The sequence below is a fragment of the Amblyomma mixtum genome, chromosome 4, assembly GCF_055824585.1.
Source record: "Amblyomma mixtum isolate Tamu chromosome 4, ASM5582458v1, whole genome shotgun sequence".
Classification (NCBI taxonomy): domain Eukaryota; kingdom Metazoa; phylum Arthropoda; class Arachnida; order Ixodida; family Ixodidae; genus Amblyomma; species Amblyomma mixtum.
This window is the reverse complement of record NC_143015.1, coordinates 113,990,086-114,013,040: the sequence shown is the minus strand read 5'-3', so window position 1 is coordinate 114,013,040 and position 22,955 is coordinate 113,990,086. Positions and strand designations below refer to the sequence as shown.

The following is a 22,955-nucleotide window of genomic DNA, read 5'->3' as shown; positions in this document are numbered from 1 at the left end:
GTACCATTTTGACTGCCAGTGTGGCACTGGTGACGTCACTACTGGATGACGTCGCACATAATTAATGACTAATTACTAAGTAATGACAAATTACTAATCAATTGCTAATTATTGATTAGTGACTAAATAGTAATTAACTGCTAATTAATGACGCTTAAGCTTCGCCTTTAGGAGTGGAACGCGACAGCGTGTTTTAGCGCTGCCAGGCAGTCCACGGAACACCACCACCCCTTCGGTGCGATGCCTTGCCCTTTCAATGCAAGGCTTTTTGAGGAAAGGAAATGGCGCAGTAATTCTCTGTCATCTCGGTGGACACCTGAACCGCGCCGTACAGGAAGGGAGGAAGTGAGGGTGAAAGAAGAAAGAAAAAGAGGGGCCGTAATAAAGAAAATGAAAATTGCATTTGAGGAAAGGAAATAAAACTTTCTCACATATCTTGGTTGACACCCGTCATCCGTTTGTAGAGGAAGGGAGGAAGTGGGAGTGAAAGAAGAAAGAGGGGTCGTAATGAATAAAATGAAAATTGTATTTGAGCAAAGGAAATCACTCAGTAACTGTCTCACGTATCTCGGTGGACACCCAACCTTCTGTCGACAACGATGAGGCATAAAGGCTTTCGCTTTAAAAATTATGAACTTATCCATGCATTTAGTTTATTCATTACCAAAGAAAGTTGCTGTTCCTTTTTTACACATTTGCAAAGTATCACCACTGCCTGATGCGAACCCACCTTCCATGCTTGAGATGAACGTCATCCCCTGCAGATCCTCGTTTGTGGAGAGAATCTTGTAGAACTTGTCGAGTCCGAAGGTCTTGAAGTTCTGAAAGGACACCACGAACATGGAGCATCGCAATTGTTTTCTACCACGTGAAGGCAACTCCGTGCCTTTTACTACTCCCTCTATATGCAATATGTATCTGGGACTCTCTCTTTAAGAAAAATGTACGAGTACATTACCACAATGATCTTTTTCGATCTCTTTCATTGCACCCGCAATCGTGAATTTCCAGAAATGATTAGTAGTACAGCAATTTCCGTTACACAGTCCGCAGCCGGTACATAGAATTGCATTGGGCATTGCATGTTATACTGGGCAATACTGAAAAGAAATTTCTGCATAATCCTCACCTATAGGTAGTCCACAGAGCACTAGATTTTAACTTTTAAACGCGTACAGCCCACGGACTATATGCAGGAACTTTCATTCCTTCACAACCGTGCACAGTGTACTACTTTCGTCTCAGCGATCCCGCTCGAGCATTCTGTGGCCGGTTAAGCCCTGAATTTTACCGTTATTAGAGCGTGTGTAGAAAAATGAAAAGATCTCCACCAGTGAACCGCCCTTTGATCCTATAAGGTATTACACGTAGTAGATGGAAACAGTGTTTCAAGGCACTTTTTTAAAGTACTACACCCTGTAGAGGAGCCTGCCTTAGCAAAGCTATCCGCAGCCTGTGTACACGTACCTCCACCGTGAGGCACCAGTGATGCGCGTTGTACGTAATCGGCTCGGAGCTCAGCACCGTCTGCAGGTGTCGGGGAAGCCCGTGGAGCAAACGACTTCTCCGGAAGTCTTCGAGTCCGACAGGAAAGAAACCGAGAAGCCACAGACATCATAAGGTAATGCAAGGTGCCATTTGAGCCGTACACAAATGCGGATGACTGATTGATTGATTGAGTGATTAACTGATTGATTGATTGATTGAGTGATTAACTGATTGATTGATTGATTGATTGATTGATTGATTGATTGATTGATTGATTGATTGATTGATTGATTGATTGATTGATTGATTGATTGATTGATCGATCGATTGACAGAGCAACACTACTGTATTTGAGACGTATCTGTAACGCAAGGCACTGGACTAATGTAGGCCCGCGAAAAGATGAATTCATGCAAAAGCTAGCCCTAACGCAAAACAGCCTAAAATTTATGGGGTTGTAATGCTGCATTCCCAGATGATAAAGCAGTTTTGAGTTTTTCACTTGAATTCCTGCATGTGCCTGCGTGTTAGCACATGGTTTTGTGGACCTTAGGCACCCCGATATAAAAATTACCTCAAATGAACAAATATTAGTTAATTTTTTTCTTAGTGAACCTCAAAATTTTACATTTTTCCGGTCAAGGAGTCATTAATGATGAACTCCTTGAAATTCATAACTTTTATCCGACGATTTCAATCCATGGGAATTAAATGGGCTCTGAAACGATCTCGACGGGCATATTCCAATGCAGCGGATCTGTAGAGGTAGTCGTTGTGGGTATTCGAGTCAAATTTGAAATCTCCGCGTGAAACCTATAATTTAGAAATAATTTTAAAAAATCGCTCCTCGCAGTAGCTCGTGACCGATCACAGCTACACACCTCTCCGCGCACCCTTTACCCCGATGACGTCAGTGGACGGAAGAGCGTGCTTCCAAACTCGCCCCGTCTGCCCAGTCACTCTCTGTCCCATTGGCGTCGAGCGCACGCTCACACACGTACCTCGGGTGAAGTGGAGTGGCATGCCCACACCCTGGGCTTGACACGGCGTCAGCACCTGCTTGCCGCTCGCGGCCAGTCGGGCGACTAACTCGAGCCCAAGGCACGTGCCCCACAGCGGGAAGTGCGTCCCCTTCCGGTTGGCCTACGCGATGACGGAAGAGGGAGACGGCACGGCAGAGAGCTTGACACGCTACGCGGAAGTTAACCCGAATGCAAACGAGAAGCTTAATGCTGAGGTGAGTACTATCTGCTTAGCACGTAGCTAAAAAGCGTTCTTTAGACAGCAAGAAGTTAGGAAGCCACAGGCCATAAAAGCTCATTCAGACGACAATAGCGTTCTGTGTAGGGAAACGCCAATGTTAGAAAAATGGAGCACGGAAAAAAGCACGCTTAGTCATTGTAATCGAGTCTGCGTTTTTTCCTTCTCACTGATATGTTAGAAAGCGTTGAACTCGCCTTCATCGCCAGATCGTAGAGGACGGCTGCCGCCCTGCCATAGCTGGAGTTGACTGCGTCGACGTCACCCCCAGGAAACAGGATCCTGCGCCACGTGAGAGTAGCCTGTGACGTCACACAGCAACAACAATCACCGTCAATTCTGAACATTCAAGGTTTTGTGACCATTCGGTTCGACGACATAGTGGATGTGGCTGCGCTGCTATGCACCATGGCTGAATGGCACGACTAATGGGTGATTGACTGATTGTAAACTGCAAATTTACAATCAACCACTCCCCATTAGTCGTTGGCTCATTCCACCATACTCTATAGCGATTGATTGATTGATTGATTGATTGATTGATTGATTGATTGATTGATTGATTGATTGATTGATTGATTGATTGATTGATTGATTGATTGATTGATTGATTGATTGATTGATTGATTGATTGATTGATTGATCCAACCGACGGACGGACGGACGGACGGACGGACGGACGGGATGGATGGATGGATGGATGGACGGACGGACGGACGGACGGACGGACGGATGGACGGACGGACGGATGGACGGATGGACGGATGGACGGATGGATGGATGGATGGATGGATGGATGGATGGATGGATGGATGGATGGATGGATGGATGGATGGATGGATGGATGGATGGATGGATGGATGGATGGATGGATGGATGGATGGATGGATGGATGGATGGGTACACACAGCACGGATGGAACAGCGCTCGTCTCTAGTGCTGTGCATGCCACAAAATTAATTGTCATCATCCGCATCATACGCAGTTCTTCGCTGCAGGTTAGGAATTCTGCTAAAAGTACGGAAAAGGTGTGAATGGAATTTGTCAACCACTCTTTTGAAACTGCTGACGCAAAGATCACGGGATACATATAAGAAGAAAAAGTACCAGCCCAGTGGAGCGCAGTGGCCATATCCCCTTTTAATTGACACACACGAATATCATGTCCATTAAATTGAATTAATTTAATGTCATGAATTAAATGCGACGTAATTACTACATTTTTATTCGTTGATAATCCACTCATTCTGTATAAACTAACTTATTTTTCTTAGCGACATTAGCGTCTTTCAGTTTCTATAATCACACTGCCGACAAATTTTGTTGACAGCATGCACATGTGCTCAAAAACAACTTAAAATCACATTTTACGCGGTCTTTAAACCTGCCTATTAGTCGATAATGCATAGTATCAATAGCTGGCTACATTATATGACATCATGCGTATTGCTCATTACGGCCTCAGTTGCCTCAGTGCCACTCAAGAAAAGAGCTGCTGCCTCTACGCCTGTAAGGACATTTCGTACAGCGGAATAGTGGGCTATAGCTTACCAATACGAAATGCTCGAATCGAATCAGCAGTATATCACCACCAAGAAAATTTCCGGTTCGTCTTCGAAGTGCCGGATAGTTTTCCGTACCCAGGCGCAATATTCTAGCATTATTAAGGTCCAAACCAACACTACTCCGAACAGCTACGGAGAGCTCACCATGTTTTGGAAGTTAGGACGCCGTAAATACCCGCTTCCCCACAAGACACTCACAAGACATCAGGCAACTACATGGAGACGGCAACAAACAAACTCATACCCAACACTCTCAGAAAAAAACCGGCCCAGGGGGGAGTAAAGACAACTTTAGTCCTAAAAAGGGCGCTTTAGTCCCTAAATTTGCACACGGCACACTCCTTGCCAAAAATGCGCGCCGTGCGCAAACTCAACGGACTAACTGCCGAGAAAGAGACTAACGGGAGGCGAATCGCAGCACAGCAGCACGCGAAAATTGCGCGAGAAGACCCTGACTGCAATAGTACTCGATTTTTGAAGCGCATGGATGTCGTCTAAGGCCAGTGAGAGCACTGCCGCTGCCTGTGACGAGGCGGATACCCTTTTCCGTGAGAAATAGGCTTCGTGCCACCGAAACGGCTAGCAGCTGTGCAAGTGCATAAACAATTACTACGAACTTCAATACGTGTCAAATGTGAGTTGTAAAAGTTACGGTTGAGCAAGTACACGTAGTTTCATACCGTTGCCGTTGTTTACGAGCTTATGTGATGCTGTGTAAGTATCGGCGACACTTAGCAGTCGATTCCCTGTCACCGCTCTCCGCCAGTAACAAAAAACGAAGTGAACCATCGCCTTCTACCTTTGTTTTCAACAGGCTGTAATGTGCAGCTGCCAATTGCAAGGAAGAAGACCACCTTATACGCAAAAAAAAGAAACAAAAAGAAAACCACTGTTGTGGTTGTGAAGTACCGGCCGTAATGTATACACAGTTCAGCGCTTCTTTTTTGGCCAAAACGTGATTTAGACCGTTGTGCGTGCGCATGAAAGCTTACCGCAAGTTTTTTCAAAAGCATATGACACCAAAACCACCACACTGTGATAACAATTTGAGCGGTACAGACAGACCGTGTGTGTGTTTCGCATACAAGGCTTTTATTTTCTACCGTGGACTGTCCTCTGTGGTGGCGTAGTCATATCCGCGCTCGGCTCATAATCCAAAGGTTGTCGGTTCGAATCCTGGTGTTTTCATGTATGTTTATTTCTGTTTCCTTTATCGTTGTTATATGTGTGAAGTTCTGTCGGAAACTATCCCGCTATAAATTAGGCTGGAAATCACGCGTCGTTTGCATTTTTTCATTAAATGTCTGCTCCCGGGGACTAACGGTTGCACCCTTTCGAAGGGGACCAACAGTTACACCCTTTGCAGTTAGTCCCGAAAAGGACGATTGCCAGTGGCAGGTCAGTTAGTCCCCAAAAAGACTAACCTCTCGCCCCCTATTCACCCCTTTTTTCTAAGAGTGAAGTCGCTACATATACAGTAAGATTTGACCTACGCCGGATAGAGCCCAAAATTACAAACCCGTCAGTCGAGCAGTGGGAGGAGCTTCTGTCCAGCTCCGACCCGCAAGATCAGCTTGCGCTGGTTGAGCGGGCCGAGGAGGCGGCGAGAACCAATGGGACCCTGTACCTAGGAACACCACCTGCTGCTCAAGACCCCAACCCCTAAACCCCGTCCCATTTTGCGGAATAAAGTTTTATACTACTACTACCACCTCTTTCTCGCCTCCTCGCCACATTTACGCACCCGTTCACGGCATTGAAGGTCTTGACGTAGTAGTCGTCTTCGCGGTCAACACTGAAACAACCGAAAGAAAAAAAATTGGCTATGGTTCAGCGTGGCTTGAACCTAGTTATACGAGCAAAAGCTCTGTTAAGTATGGTCCCGACTGTCTGAAATCAGATGTCAAGGTCAAAGGTCAAGGTCAGGTACCCAGTTGTCAGTCATATGATCACGCGGTCATACTACCATAGCTTGAGCCATACCAACACGGAGTTAAGTGTGGTTTGACATTTTGAGGCATTGAAGGTCATTGTCGATGTGGTGCCCACTGTCTCAAATCAAATGTCAAGGTCAAAGGTCAAGGTCAGTTGCGCAATTGTCATAGTCATATGAACACGTGGTCATACTACCATAGCTTGGGCAATACCACCACGCAGTCAAGTTTGGTTTCACCCTGTGAGGCATTGAAGGTCATTGTCTCATCCGCATCGAAATCAGAACTTGTAGCCCAAGGAGAGGAGCTCTCACTCTAAAAAAATCGCTTAAGTATTACATCACAACCCAATTTGCGATTGTAAGTTCGTATGGCTAATGGCGCTTGAAAATTTACACTCTGTAACCAATACCCACTATAACGTCACCTGCACAGAAATACAACATTCGAGTGTGTCGATACACATGCATTTTGTGAGCAAGTGTGTGAAAAGAAAACTTTACACGACGAAACAAAACTCACGATTACAAAATCTGACAATGGGCGGCACGTTATATAACGCGCTTATGCTAGGAAACAAGCTTTAAAAAAAGCAGCATTTGGCAACATCAGTGAGTACCTGTATTGCTGCTGAAAATAGTCACAGTAGTAAACAGTCATATTTTAAATGTTTTACTCTATGAAACAAGTGAAAGGCAACAAAATTCTCAACGTCATAATTTCGTCTTTTAATTGCTTACACTTATTGTTTAGGTAAAAAGAAAAGGTTCAAAGGGACCTTACATCCCCTTTTGTGCACAGTATATAAATTCGCTCGATGTTAGATTGCGTTGTCACGAACGGCCGAGCCGAATAATAAACTTCACAAGAAGCAGGAAAACCAAAATCGAGCTCGAAAGCTGGTCAGCCCCTTCCGGCGACCTTTCAAACTTGCGCCCTTCTGACGTCAGTATCGAAGTGGTATGGAAATAATCTTAGAGAATAGCGGATTAGGAATATATTTTCAAGCGTTGTGTAAAACTGGTTTAGCCACCTTCAGACGCAGTACCTCCGGCTACTGCAGGCTGATGCATAAAAACAAAAAAAAAGTTCTAATCGGAGATGCTGTCAAGATCTGACAGCTATATGTGTGGACAGAAGCGATGGTTTTAGGATTACAATTAATCAAGCTGCTGTGATGTCATTTAGAACGAGGATGGCTACACGGTTGCAGTGCGAAGTTCTTCCTTATAGTCAAAGGAATACAGGTGTTTTGATACGTGAATTAAACGCGGAAAAAGACCACTTCCGAGAGAAGAAAGGCAGAAGAAGTAAATCAACGATAACTGTAGCTTACGTGAAGCCCGGGACACTATTGTAAACATTAAGTGACTATTTCTCAGTGGTTAATTAAGTTCACGGGGTCATGAAGGTTCTTCGCTCTATTACTCATCATCGCTGTTCTTACAATATCGGGACGACTCTGGCGCCGGCCTGTTCGACGAATTTCACATACGAGGCGGAGATGTACGTCTGGTTGGCCTGCGGAGGTAAAAGGTCGTTGACCTTTTGGGCCAGAATTCCTGCGACGACATGTAAGAGAACGCACTTAAACGTTTATACTTCAACAATGCCTATTTCATTGAAAAATGTCTTCTGAATTTCTTGTGCGAACCTGACTCAAGCTACACTTGAAGCACCTCATATACTTCAAGCTTAGAGGCGTAATTGCTTTCATGCGCTTATTTTTTGTCTAATCTTTCTCTCAGAAGGAGCCTCCTTTGACGTCGCGCCTTGTAACCAGCGATAGCAAGACATGTCTTCATATTGACAGCACAGCTCTTCAAGGTGCCCTCCTTGCTTGCAAGTGTTTCATCTTTATTTTCATTCCTTTGGGTATTTCAAATACCCAAATGAAGTGTGGGTCAAGAAACTCCTCCTATTGTCTGCAGAGGCCAAGGCATACGTTGGTTTTCTGTAAACATCCAAAGCCAGATGCCGAACACTTGACTCGAATTTTTCGTACCCAACAAAGATATTCTTTGAAATCAGTCACTAACTCTATTGACGCATTCACTCTGGAACACAAAAGCTCTAAAATTAGGCTTTCATGGGAGTACTGCATTTCCAATGAGCTCCCTCATGGAGTGAAATGTACTCGTCTGGACATCATAAATGCCACCTTATAGTAAGACAAATTACTCCATAAATACCCAGTAAGAGCTGCTTAAAAGAAACAGACACGTATTCCTGAAATATACTCTAAGGTCAACTGCAAAGGAGTGTATAACAATTGTATTAGTTGCCGTGATAACTCCTTGGTGAGCAGAACATTCAGTCTCAAATAAACTGTTGTCTATGGGGCGGTAAGACTTTACTCCTTCTGACCTCCTTGAATACTTGACAACAAAGCGCATAGCAAACGATGAAGACAAAGATGAGAAAAGGCACAGACAGGAGGTTCTCTGTGTCTTTTCTCGCCTTCGTTTTCTGCGCGCTTTACTGTCAAGAATGGTTTACCACCTAGCCCAAACCCATACCTTATTAAGATGCTCGAATACTACTTCACAGAGAGGAGTAGAACAGGTACTCCTTTTCTGAGGAGTGTCTGAACCACCCTTTCAGCAGGGCACTAGGTGACAAGCTATTTGCTCCTATTGATGTGGTTTTCTGTTCAGAGTGTAGGTTACACACAGACACAAACACGCCTCTTTAGGCACACACATGACAGCATTAGGACTCACCGATTATTGGCCGATGAGTCTTAGAGGCGTAGGCTGCCGCAGCCGCCAGCGCAGCGTACGCCAAGATGAGAGGTCGGTGCGAAGGCATAACACGTGCGATGTTGATGAGGGTACTGGGATTGCGGTGGAAGCCCTGAAAAGGCCGCCTTCGGCTGCTCTGAAAGGTACATCATGGTAAAAAAAGCGCGCGAAAACTGATCATGAAACGAAAAACACCACGACACCACCACAATGGATCAAAACCAACCCGTCCAACTTTCTTTTCTACTGAGAGGATGGATGGATGGAAACAACTTTATTACGCAAAAAAAAAATCGTCCAGGGTAGTCCCCTACTGGTCCAGGAGTCCACGGGCTTGTGCTTCACGTAAAACCCGATCCACCAGCCATTTCTGGCCGGCGGGCTAAGCGGTCCGTAAAGCAGCCTCCCAGGAAGAATGAGAGGTATGCGTATATACAATATGAAAAGCAATATGCGCGTTCTCACCGCGCGCATTACGCGCGCTGTTTTGTATTATGTTTTTTTTATAGCGACGGTTCTTAAGCGCTCGTTCCTGAGTATTGCGTCGTGGTATAGTAGTTTGGTTTGGTGTGGTTTATGGGGGTTTAACGTCCCAAAGTTACTCAGGCTATGAGGGACGCCGTAGAGAAGGGCTCCAGAAATTTGGTAGTAGTAGTAGTAGTAGTAGTAGTAGTAGTAGTAGTAGTAGTAGTAGTAGTAGTAGTAGTAGTAGCAGTAGTAGTAGTAGTAGTGGTGGTGGTAGTAGTAGTAGTAGTAGTAGTAGTAGTAGTAGTAGTAGTAGTAGTAGTAGTAGTAGTAGTAGTAGAAGTAGTAGTAGCAGTCGGCGTAACCAGTGAGTGCGTTGCCATGGGAACCACTCGGACGGCGGTCACTGTAGAACGAGGTGGGTATAGAATGCGTAACCAGAGGGTGGTTACCATGGAACAATCCGGAGGGGACTTCCCGGGTGGTTCCTTGGAAGGAAGAGGGTTATCGTTGAAGGAGCAGGGCATGGAGAGAGCGTAGGAATGCGTACCCGGAGGGTGGTTACAACGGGAACCATACGGAGTATGGTTACCGCTGAATGAGGAGGGAGAGTGCTGCGAGAGGAGAGGAAGGTAACAAGGTCCATCTGCTGCTGTGAAACACGCCGCCCATCGACGGAACGGCCATCAAGCCAACACAGCATGTTAGGATTCTTGGCCTACTACTTCAGAGCGACGGGAAGGTGCACGCCGCCGTCACGAAGACCAAGACTACAACCGAACAGATACTTAGTATGATTCGACGGGTATCTAACACAAACCGAGGCCTTAAAAAGGACGATGCCATGCGCCTGGTGAGTTCGTCGTGTCGCGGGTTACCTACTCCGCCCTGTATCTCCAGCTGACGAAGGCGAATAGGGACACCATAAACACGATGCTTCGTAAGGCAACGAAGCAAGCACTGGACATTCCTATATACTCGTCCACGCAAAGAATGCTAGACATGGGCGCCCACAACACGGTGGAGGAGCTCATCGAAGCCCACCTCTCTAATCAGAGAATCCTGCTCAGTCACACGGAACACGGACGAGCCATTCTACGCAAGGCCGGGTTGCAGATCGAGCCAGTACCCATCAAGGCGGCCCTTCCGGAAGACTGGAAGACGACCATTCAGACCAGACCCCTTCCCCGGAACATCACGCCCGGCAAGGACGACGAGAGGCGCACCGCGCGGGCCGAAGTCATAGCCCGGAAGCTGGAAGCGAACCCAGGGTCCTCTACGCGGACGCCTCGCTCCGAAAACACAGTAACCGTGCCGCGGTGGTGGTTACGTCAAAAGACAGGCTGATCGTCAGCGCGTCCGTGAAGACAACAGACCCCGTAGTTGCCGAAGAAGAAGCCGTGGCCCTCGCACTCGCACAGCCGAGCGTGGACACCGTGGTCACCGACTCAAAGACAGCCTATGGAAGTTTCCGCAGGGGGTAATCTCCTCCGCGGCCCAAGCCATTCTATCCAAGTGCAAGCCTCCGGGAAGAGCCATAGAGCTCGTGGGGGTCCCGGCTCACTCGCAGGTAGCAGGCAACACCATCGCTGACTACCATGCCCGAGAAATGTCAGTGCGGGCCGAGCACGAGCTGGAAGAGCTACCGCACCCGGTTACCAGCTTTCGGGACATTACCCGGATGTACCGATGCAGACTGCCAGAACCGCACCCCAAACTCAGCAGGCAACAACAGACGATCCTGCGTCGAGCGCAGGCGGGATCGCTTGTGCATCCCGTACTGATCAACCGCGAGTACCCTGCGGAACACGATGCGCTCTGTCCTTTTTGCAGAAGAGAAAAGGTCACCCTGCCGCACGTCTTGGCAGAGTGCACAAAACACAAGACCCCCCCCCCCCCTCCTCCCCTTCCCGCCAACACCCCCAATCCCCAACCCCTTGAGCGATGGGAGATCTTGTTATTCAGTCCCGCACTACCGATTCAGCTCGCACAGACGGACAGGGGCCAGGAGCTGCTGGGAACATATGGGTCCCGTAACCACCCCGTCTGGTGCCTGCGTGTTTCACCGATTTATTTCGGGCCCTCTAAATGATTATTCATCATCATCACCCGAGAAGAGGATCATCGGTGACGCTGCGCGCTTAGAGCGGCATACTGGTGAAGAGAGATAGTCAAGAAACTCGTATCTGTAGTAAACTAAAAACAGCGCTCTAGAACTATACAGATATGAAGTCGCTCTCATATTCTCTACCCCAACATATCGTAAAATATAACATACCTTAGCAGCTGCCGCTGAACCCCGCGTTAACCAGTGTCGTAACCGTCCTGTCACTTTTTTCTTTCCTTTCCTACAACATTCGCTCCATCCAAACAGTGCGCATCTCCAAAGCTGCAGTCAAAAGTTGCGCACTTGTTTCATTGGAGCTTCAATTGAGCACTGAAGGTGCCAGCACTGAATTCGGATAGCTCATCGAGGGCTGCGCTATTCGGCCGCATTCTATTAGGCTCGAAGCAGACGCCGCGTCACGAGCTTGAGTGATATACAGTGCAATTTAGGCTTTCGAGCGGCGTCGATAACCAACCTCACCATACCAAAACAAGGTGCGAAGCGAGACGCGTCGAAAGAAAAAAGCAATGAAACACAGAGCAAGTGCATTTATTTCGTTCTTTACACTGAGCGCTATAGTTTATGGGAGGCCCGCTTCAACAAGCGTGATACAGTCGCTTCGTCGCCAGTTTTTACCCGACATATCAAATGCTTTCGTTCTCAACTTATGGAAGTGCTTCCCTATAGGTGTCACCAAATTAACGGTGTGACGACGCCGATATGGCAAAATAAAAAGACAATATATCGCAGGTTTGCTCGATCTGAACGACATCCCGGTGATTAATAGACTGGCAAGCTGCAATGGGGGCGATAAAAAGCAGCCCAGAGTTTTGGAAATGGCTGCGTCCATCTGTCGCAGGTATCACATAGGTACAGTACCCTGCCAATCACAGCGCGCTCAAGTCGTGCTCAGAGAAGCATATAGGATAGCTTCGGTAAAACGAGCTTTTTGAGCAAGTTGGCTACTTTCTCGAGCAATAACTGCAGCGCGAAAAACCATAAACACGTGGGAAGAAATACTGTAGCGAAAAAAGCCCTCCTCTGACTAAGAAAAGCCTAATTTTTAATATTATGCAGCCTTAGATGATACACCCTGTGTATCTTAGGGGACATAACGGTGGAAACGCCGAAACCTAGGAGCCGGCTGCGGCATCATGTATTGCATCATACCTTCTTTAGGAAACGCGTGAGAAAGTTTCGAAATCCGAAGCGTGATCCGTAATAATTTGGCCGCATTATAGGGGTGTGCGAATATTCTAAATTTTCGAATATAATTCGAATATTATATTTTTAGTATTCGTATTCGATTCGAAATCCAAGTATTCGTGTTGTCTCAAATATTCGACCCGACTCGAATATTCGTATCTAGCCGAATATTCAGTGTGAGCACCGGCGTTCATTTCGGTCCGCAAGCCCTATCGACAAAGACATAACAACAAGGCGGCGCCCAGAGCAATGCGCATGGACCTCAAGGGCCATGCCGTAGCTGACTGCGCTGGTGAGCTTCTTTGTGGCTATAGACCTTTGCAATAAGGGCTCCGTGGGCGCTGCCATATTGTTCACTGGACTGTCGTGAGCACCCCTCGCTAGCACGGTGGAAGCGGCGGCGGAACCGGTTTCCGACAGTCCAGAGAGGAGGCTTTTTCGGCAACTCCCTCGCCCGATGCAAAGGTCTATACCTGCGAAGCTGGTGTAGTCAGAGCTGTGCACGAAGTACCTCGCAATACGTGCCAGTTCAGTGCCAAGTGAGAGGGCATTTTCTGTGGCTGGAGGAGTCGTTTAAGCTAGAAGGGAACTACTTCTGCCTGACCATGTGGAGCAGCGGGTTTTCCTTCACGACAACCTTTTATGTTCATCCCAGCAACGCGCGTTCGTGCTGATGGCAAGCTAGCCTTAATCAATGCTGTGTACCAGCCATATTCTGTGATATTTCCACTCTTCTAAGAATAATGTTCGAGACTGATACTTTTTGTGCAGCCACACACACCTTTTGTGTTCATTTAATCATGGATAGTTGAACTGTTATGTTCTTGGGTGCTCAAATAAATGTTTTGTAGTGGTCAATTGCGTCTGTCCTTGATTATTCGATATTCGATATTCGGAGCCAAGTATTCGTATTCGATTCGTATTCGAAGAATTTGATATTCGCACACCTCTACCGCATTAGTACGTGCTGTGATATGGGAAAGGAAATCCAGCCACCCTCACTCGTCCACTAAGATATGCAGAGTCAAGTACACCGGTGCAGGAAGTCTAAAATTCAAGGCGGTTTCATCAAACAGCGGTGTGCTCCTGAAAAATGGAGCACTCCAAAAACGTGACCTCTCTTAATTCATCCCTTAATACAAACACTGTCGCTCACCGGGAAGAATTTACCGATTGCTCTTCGAGTTTTCTGTATACAACTTTCTCCTTGTATCAGCGAGTATCACGAGACAACTATGTAGCGCCGAATTATTCAGGGCATGGAATCACTATATGTGAAAAAGCTTGTCCACGTACCATTTTTATACCAACATACGGGAAAGGAAAGCACGACTCACGTCAGGAACGGCTGGTACACAGGTGAACAGAACTGCGTTACGTCGGCCTGTGCTTTCCAAGGTACTGACAAGTACGAAAGCTCACCAGTTGTTTCAGTGAAACCAACAGCGCACCTGTGTCAGTCCTCGCTTGTTCCTCCACATATTGGTTTCACTTCCGCAGTCAGATATGATATGCCTCTCTTCCGTCATTCTCTTTATTGCAGCATAGTAGAATATCAGCTTGATGCGCCCCGCATGTGTCACAGTGATAGCGCGCAACAATGGGGGCGACGAAAGAAAACAACTCACGGGACTGTTACGAGTCTTTGATTTCAGCGTTAGCTGTGTTATGCAAGTGATGAGTTTTACAGAAACACACCCTGCCGCAACTGGTCTCGCATTGCTGCCAAGTTTTCCCGGTGATGCGAACCACCGCTTGCGGACGCCAACGACGCCACGAAAGAGGGAAAAGTGTAAAGAACAGCTAACGCTATATAAAAAAAAAGTTGGCGGGGGCTTAGCTTTGGTTAAGCCTGGTAGGTTGCGAAAGCAAAAGCGCAGCGCCTCCAACTGAAGGAACGCAGTGTGCCGCGTCTACAGGTCACGCGTGGCTACCGGCCGCCGCTGCGCGACGACTCAAAGCGTCTTCGTGGCAGCTCCGCCGCGCCCATGCTAACCGCGCGAGCTGGGGCCCTATCTCTCGGTCTGGCGCGACTTCACATGGTCACGTGACAATGGTGTGTGCGCGCGCCCTCTCGCGGCAGCTGCGCAGTGCGCCGTGGTGGTGGTGGTGAAAACATTTATTAAATCATAGGGAGAGGTGTTGGGGGTCGTGACCTGAAGGGTCACGCCCTTACAACCACTAGGTGGGATGCCTAGACAGGTACCCCATTGGCGTTTGCCGCAGCCCGGGCGCGCTGTGTTAAGGCCCTTTGGGCCTCGAGGGTGCAGCAACCGGACAGGGTCGCCTCCCAGTCCTCTCGGGTGGGGTTTGGGATAGGGGGTAGGGATGGGTTCTGCTGGCAGGCCCACACCATGTGGTAAGTGTCAGACACCTCCCCACAGTGTGAGCACCGCCCGTCGAATTGAGGATCGAAATGTTGCAGAGTTGCCGGGCACAACATCGTGTTGGTGAACAGGCGCAGGAGTACCCGCTCGTTGACCTTCCCCAGACCTTTGCACGGGGTGGGAAGAGTTTGGTGCGTGGATTTGTAATACTCGCATATTTCTTTAAAAGTATAAATCGGATTGAAATCAGTGTCCTGGTCGGCGTCGGGTCCCGTGGGAAATGCCCGGAGAGAGAGCGCGCGGGCGGCGGCGTCGGCTGCCTCATTTCCGTGGACGCCTTGGTGACCTGGAGCCCAAACGAGAGATCGGTGCGCGGGATCCGAGTCTCGACTACAATTTTGGTAAATGCGATAAGCTAGGGGAGTAACCAACCCTTGCGTGACGTTACGGCAAGCCCCTCGCGAGTCGGTGATTATGTATTTGGAGGAGGTGTGAGAGGCTGCCAAAGCGATGGCAACCTCTTCTGCGTGAATTGATGACTGGGCCTTGAAAGTAAGGGCGTCTACTGTTTTACCCTCGTGGACAACCGCGGCCGTGTACCATTCCCTGGGGTCCGGGCCGGACGCGTCCACGTAGAAGACTCCTGGTTTGCTCCGAAAATGGCGGTCCAAGGCTTCCGCCCGCGCCAGGCGCCTGCCATTATGATCCTCTTTGGACATATTGGTGGGGAGAGGCCGCACGTGGAGGGCGCGTCTCCAGTGTACGGGAAGGCGGCATCTCTCCTCTGTGAATTGAGTGTGCTGGATGTGAAGTCGGGCTAAAAGGCGGCGACCCGACCCTGTCTTTGTGAGACGAGTGTATTGGTTGTTGAGGTGGGCCTCCCGAAGCTCCCTAAAAGTGTTAACCATCCCCAGTGCCAAAAGGCGGCTGGTAGAGGTAGAGACCGGGAGGTCCAGCGCCCGTTTCATGATTTTGCGGAGGATGACCTCGAGGGCATCCTCCTCCTGTTTCCGCAGGTGGAGATAGGTAGTCGAATGCAAGATTCGACTGGTCACGAATGCGTTCGCCAGCCGCAAGGCGTCTTTGCATCGTAACCCACCGCGCTTGTTGGAAACCCGGCGGACCATGCGGCCCACCTGGTTCCCCACCTGCCGGAGCTTGGCGAGTGTTGTGTCGCAGCGTCGCTGGTTGTGTATGAAAAGTCCGAGGACTCTGATTTCTTTGGATTCGCGAATGGGACCGCTTTGCAACGAGAGATTGATTTGGGTCGAGCATGTGCGCGAGGGACGCAAATGCACGAATTCCGATTTCTGCGGGGAGCATTGCAGACCACAGTCTCGAGCATAGCGGTCCACTATGCTGGCGGCCGTTTGCAGGCTGGTCTCCATATCCCCCAGGCGCCCTTGCGTAGCCCAGATGGTGATGTCGTCGGCGTACAGCGCGTGCTGGACCCCTTCGACCGCACCCAGTAGGGCGGGTAGGCGCATCATGGCAATGTTGAATAGCAGAGGGGACAGCACCGCGCCTTGTGGAGTCCCCCTCGTGCCGAGCAGGAAAGGTCCGTGCTCTTCGTCCTGTATTCTGATGTAGGATAGTCTGTCCGTGAGAAATTGTTTAACGTAATTGAAGGCATTGGTGCCGCAGTGAGTTTGACTCAAATGTGTGAGTATGATCTCGTGAGTTACGTTATCGAACGCTCCTTTCAGGTCGAGCGCAAGGACTATTTTGTCGTTTTGGGGGTGTGTAATGGGGTTCAAGATTTCGCGGTCGAGTTGGAGCAGGACATCCTGTGCGGATCTATGTGGGCGAAATCCGAACGTTGTGTCTGCGAAGGTGTTGTGTTGTTCGAGGTACTCGGACAGCCGATCCCGCACCATCGTCTCCATCAATTTGTCCACACACGAGGTGAGAGAGATGAGGCGGAGGTTGTCCGTGTCGATCGGTTTTACGGCCTTCGGGATGAAGGTGACAAGGGCCGTTTTCCAGTCAATGGGGAGCGGGGTTTCCCCCGTCCATATCGCACTGATGTATTCTAGAAGGCACTGGTACGCTGAATCAGGAAGGTTCGCCAAAAGTTTGACGGTGACCTTGTCCCGGCCCGGCGTGGTGCCCCTGGCCAGACCCGCCCGCAGAACGTGAAGCTGGAAAGACTTATCCAACTCCGAGTTTTCTCTGCCAGCGTAGGAGTAGGCCGATCTGCGGGCGTCCTGAGTTGTGCACAGGTAGCGATCCCGGAGTGCCTGTGCCAACTGCGTTGTATTTCCTTGGAATGAGTGCATGGCTTTGTGTAGTTGCTTCTGCGTTTCTGTGCGGGTATGTGTTGGGTTGATGAAGGCTCGGAAGAGCCGCCACGTGTTGCGGCTCGACATCTGCCTCGCCGCCGTGTTGCAGCGGTCTACCCAGTTGGAGTCAGCGAGTTGGGCCGCGTACTCTGCTGCCTGCCGGGTGAGGTCCGCAATGCGCGCTTTGAGCTTCTTCTTGTGTTTCTGGCGCTTCCAGCGGCGCGTGAGGCCGCGGCGCGCTTCCCAGAGGTGGAGGAGGTGACAGCTCCGCCGCGCCCATGCTAACCACTCGAGCTGAGGCCCTGTCTCTCTCGGTCTGGCGGACGTCACCACAGGGGTCAGCTAAAGGTCAATGGTGGAAACGCCACGACCATGCTAATGGCTCGAAAGTGAGAGCAGTATTGCTTTCGCAATTAAACTTTATTGGATGTCAGTACCACGGCCTCTTCAAAAGGAGCGTCAGAGTCCGTCCCGTCGGTGGTCGGCCGAGTTCAAATAAACATTGGCAGCAGCGCAGCAAACCATGGCCAGCTATCTTTAAAAATTCTACTCCTGCCATTGCAGCCGGAGCCATGTATCGCTACAACTCCTTGATAAATTATAATCATCCGCCAATTAACGCTCACAAACTAAGGATAAATGACGCTGAGTTGACCGGAAAGCAACTAGCTGACGCACTTAATTAATATTTTGTAAATATTAGATGCAAAATTCGAGTGATCAAATTGGTCTAATGCTTCAGCCATAGAATCAGCATTCTATTTTCCTTAATCCTGTGAGTAAAAAAGATAAGAGTGGTGATTCTATGGCAGATTCCTGTGATTGAGGTTTTTAAAGGGCACTCACTGGTCTTATGGAACAGTGGCAGAAAGAACCCTTCATATGGTTTATGGTGGTTTGAAGTGCCGAAGCGGTTCAGGCTATGAATGACGCCGTAGTGGAGGACACTGGAAATTTCGACTCCCTGGGCATCTATAACGTGCACTGACATGGCACAGTACACGGGCCTCTAGAATTTCGCCCCCATCGAAATTCAGCCGCCACAGACGGGATCGAACCCGCGTCTTTCGGGTCAGCAGCCTAGCACCGTAACTACAGAGCCACCGCGGCGGCTTCATCCGTGACTCAGAGCGAGCGGCTGTTTTCTGCGGGTCAGCAATTCCTCGTAGGTGAAATGTAACTTCTCTGGTTTAAAAACCAGCCCTTGACTAGTTGATTGTCTTCAGCAGTGTTGAAGCATTTTCAGGTGATCAACAACGTCCAAGGCGAAGACATTGACGTCATCTAAGTATACGAGACCAATCTGCCACTTCTGGCCTGCGAGTACTGTATCCGGTGTGGGATCCGCTGGAACTCCCAGCAGTGGAGACCGATTCGAGTCGGCGTTAAGAGCGGTTTGGTTGAGAGCGTCGTATAGGTGTTCGCCACGTTGATTAGGCCGAGATGAGTTCCAAGCGGCGTGACGAGCATTAAAATCCCCACCGATAAGAATCGGATGGGGGTGTGCAGCCTTTTCAAGATCAGGGGAGCCAGTTACAGGGTTCGGCGGCGATGTTGCCAGGCCGGAAATGGCTGATGCCACGACTAAAGGTTTTCGGCCACATTGACGGAGCTTAGCTGCCACAATCTCCCTAGTTGACGAAGAAAGGGTTAGCAGCGAGCTGAGCACAGGGACAGTCAGTACGAATTAAGACAGCCGCCTGTCCAACTTAGCGGCCGTTTTTTGCTGTATGGTGGTGGTCTGGTAGGTGCGATAGCGAGGAAGGCAGCAGGGTCCACGCGTCTCTTGAAGGAGAAGGAAAAGGGGACGGCGTTGAGAAGCGTATGTGGAAAGGGTAGGACAAGTTTGGCTGAGGCTTCTGCAATTCCACTGGGTCCCATGTGCTGGAAGACTCATGAAGATCGCACAGATTTGTGGCATTTTTTCTCCTCTGCGTGAGTGGTATGTCGGAACTCTGCAAACATAGTCTGGTCATGACTCTGCATGGAAGTGAGGGCAGCTATGCTCCGTTTCATACAGAGCAGGCAACGCTGCCAAAGCTAGCGCGCCTGTTCGCGCAGGCTAAGTCCGCACGCAAAAAGTAGTTCGCCATACAACCAAAGCGAACACAAAAAAAAAACATATTTCGTAGCGACAAATCTTAAATGCCGTGACTGGCACCTCCCAGGCTTCGCTTTACATCTTGTAACATTTTCATCCTGCGACTCGTCGAGATTTCGAGAAGCAAAAAGTACATGCGGCGGTATGATACGCGGTTGGCAGGGCGAATCGCTTCTACTAAATCCGCGCCCAAAAAGTAGTTCACACTCCGGGAATATTGTGGCCAGAGAGCCCGAACACTGAGCGCAGCTTCGACCGTCATTTTTCAATGCTACTACATTGTTTTATACCGCTCTTTGTATTCGTCCAAACAATGACCGGAGTTTCGAGAAGAACGAATGATACGTGGTGGAGTAATATAACTTCGCGGACGCTCTACTTCAGCAACCTCCGCAGCGTTGCCTGCTGAAATGGAGTAGAGTTGCATTAATATCCTTGCGGAGCGTTTCTTCCAGCTTTTGCGTCTTCTTTGCGCGCTCTCATCGGCTTAGCCACAGCATGCGTGTACGCGGTATCTACCGGTTGCTACCGCCAGGTAAGCGAGCGGCTGCTTTGCGGAGTCTGGGAGCGAAAACGGGAGTCTTCGATTACCATCTCCCGAAGACACTGATCTTCGCGATGTGGTTGAAATATTTCTGCTCGGAGGCTCTGAATGAGTTGGGCTAATAAATCCGGAGAAGAGGCCTTTCGAACCCTTGTTTGGAGGTAGTGGGCGAGGAAGTAACCTGATGCGTAGTGGGTGACAAAACCATCTGATGCGCAGTCGATCCTTCCGATTCGAGTGACGCCGATTTGTCAGCAGGATTGGCGTAATCACGGGCCGGACACTGGGCACTCATGGCTATATGCGTGGAAACACCTCAGGCTACGCATTGAGAGAAATGTTTGCAACCGGGATTCTCACGATGCAGATCCTTACCGAAATCACGGCAAACGGCGGGAAACGAGCAGTATTTGGCTACATTATAGATACCATGGCAGTTATAACAGGCGACTGGGCGCGGGTATTTGCGAACTCTTGTAACCTTGAGAGAGAGAGAGAGAAAACTTTATTGTCGGAAAAGAAGGGTTCCTGGACGCTTAGCAGAAGGGCCAGGTGGCCGTTAGCTGATAGCTGGCGGCGACCTCTTCGGCGCGCTCGATGGCTCCTGCCTGGACGGCGGGGTCCGAGCTGCGCAGCACTTCTTCCCAGGCGTCTGGTGAGGGAGCTTCTATAAGAGCTTCCGGAGGAGGATCCTCCGGGCAGTCCCATAGCATATGATCGAGGGTGGCAGTGCTACCGCAGTGTTTGCAGGTGGGGTCTATGAGATCGGGGTAGATGTGGGCGTAAATGTACGGGTTCGGGTAAGAATGGGTTTGAAGTCTTCTCCAAGCCACCTCTTGGTGTTTGGAGAGTGACTTGTGCGGGGGAGGATAGATTCTTCTAGAGAGTTTGTAGAATTGGGTAATTTCGTGGTACGAAATCACTGCCTCCATCTCGGATCCCCCTGGACGAGAACCCACCGCTCGGCCGACAAAACCTCGAGCATGTTGGTGGGCTGCTTCGTTCCCTGGGTTCCCTGAATGGGCAGGAGTCCATACCAGTTCTATTTCTCGTTGCAGTGTAATATTTGTGAGTATGTTTCTAGCAGTTAGGGATATTCTACCGCGCGAGAAGTTGCGTATGGCAGTCTCGGAATCACTGAGAATGATGTCAGCGTCAGTATTTGCTATGGCCAAGGCTATGGCCGCTTCTTCTGCTTGATCCGCGTACTTGACCGTGACTGAGGCCGCAGAGATGCACTCGCTTCTTCCTGCTATGAATTTGGATGCGCAGATAGCGAAGGCCCCTTGGCTGAAATTATAATCGGCTGCATCGGTGTATACTGCTCCAGGATGATTGAGGTACTTTCTATGCAGAGCCCGCGCTCTGGCTCGCCGTCTGCCATCGTGGAAGCCCGGTAGCATATTTTTGGGGAGCGGTTTGATGAGTAGTTTGTCGCGCACTCCTCGTAGTAGAGGGCCCGGTCGGTTAGACATGGGTTCAGCATTTACGCCTATTCGATCTAGAATCTCCCTTCCCGCTGTAGTGTTGGCCAGTCTTTGAATGTGCATCGCCTTGTGAGTGATGAGTTCTTCTACAGTGTTGTGTATAGCCAAGGATAAAAATCTGTCCGTGGGTGTGTTTCTAGGAAGCCCTAGACCAGCTTTATATGCCTGTCTGAGTAACCTGTTTAATCTGTCAATGTCCACCTTAAATAGTTTGAGGTATGGTAGAGAGTAGGTGAATGTGCTAATGACGAATGCATGTATAAGGCGACAGATGTCGGCCTCCTTCATACCTCCCTTCTTAGCAGTGATTCTTCGAATGAGCCTGACTATCTGGTTGACCGTTGTTTCCAGACGGGTGATCGTAATGTTGCTCTTACGATTATTTTGAATGAACAGACCTAGTACTCGAATGGTTTCGACCTCCTTTATCGGGAGACCTTGAAGGTGCACCTCTATGATGTTTTCTCTCTGTTTCTTATGTCTGATTAGAAGGAGTTCAGACTTGGGTTGAGAACATTTGAGTCCTATGCTACTCGCATGCTCCTGGACTACTTGTACTGCTTTCTGAAGAGTTTCTTCTATGTGAGCATCGGAGCCATTCGCCACCCATAGGGTAACGTCGTCCGCATAGAGTGTATGACGTAAGTCCTCTATGGCGTTTAGCTTGCTAGGCAGCGATATGAGTGATAGGTTGAAGAGAAAGGGCGACAGGACGGAGCCTTGCGGCGTGCCTCTATCTCCCAGTTCTATCCTATCCGATCTGATGCCCCCGATTGAGAAGCGTAGCTTGTTGGGCCAGTTGGTGCATGGTATGTAGAAAACCAGCGAAAAGGACGCATTCACAAGGAGGAGAAATACACAGGACAACGCTGGAAACACAACTGAAAATTCTTTACTTTTTTGATAGCATTTGTGGTTTTGATAGCATTTGTGGTGCTCTCGCGCATGTGCGCCCTGTTCTGCTGTTGGCGAAGTAAAGAATTTTCAGTTGTGTTTCCAGCGTTGTCCTGTGTATTTCTCCTCCTTGTGAATGCGTCCTTTTCGCTGGTTTTCTACATACCCCGATTGAGAGTTCTGCCGTTCTTCCCGATAGGAAAGAACTGACATACTTGTAGGTTCTGGCACCTACATTTATGCTCGAGAGGCCTCTTAGAATTGCTCCATGCGACACGTAGTCGAAGGCCTTTTCTAAGTCAAGTCCAAGAACAGCTTTGGTGCCGGTTTTATCCGGGGGATCTATGACGTCGTTATACAGCTGGAGCATGACGTCTTGGGTTGATAGGTGGCTCCTGAAACGTACCATAGTACTGGGTAATAAGTCATTATCCTCAGCATATCCTTGCAATCGGCTCAAGATCACATGCTCCATGAGTTTGGCTAAGCACGAGGTAAGGGATATGGGTCTGAGGTTGTCAATGCTGAGCTTCTTGTTGGGTTTAGGAATG

At 49.1% G+C, this 22,955-nt stretch overlaps 1 protein-coding gene and 1 pseudogene across 1 annotated transcript in view; one reads left to right on the top strand and one right to left on the bottom strand.

Annotated features, from left to right (window-relative positions):
- The window catches only part of LOC149347948 (gamma-glutamyl hydrolase-like), a 30,552-nt gene extending 7,778 nt beyond the window's left edge, over positions 1-22,774 (bottom strand). Inside the window, exons 1-9 of the mRNA XM_089541655.1 lie at positions 22,620-22,774; positions 14,107-14,220; positions 8,971-9,122; positions 7,695-7,809; positions 6,058-6,108; positions 2,946-3,030; positions 2,490-2,631; positions 1,468-1,574; positions 731-821 (exon numbers count right to left, since the gene is read on the bottom strand). Of these exons, the coding sequence (XP_089397781.1) occupies positions 731-821; positions 1,468-1,574; positions 2,490-2,631; positions 2,946-3,030; positions 6,058-6,108; positions 7,695-7,809; positions 8,971-9,122; positions 14,107-14,220; positions 22,620-22,774 (1,012 nt within the window). The remainder of the gene's footprint in view (positions 1-730; positions 822-1,467; positions 1,575-2,489; positions 2,632-2,945; positions 3,031-6,057; positions 6,109-7,694; positions 7,810-8,970; positions 9,123-14,106; positions 14,221-22,619) is intronic.
- LOC149347949 (uncharacterized) lies at positions 10,390-11,548 on the top strand (annotated as a pseudogene).
- Positions 22,775-22,955: the final 181 nt, after the last annotated feature.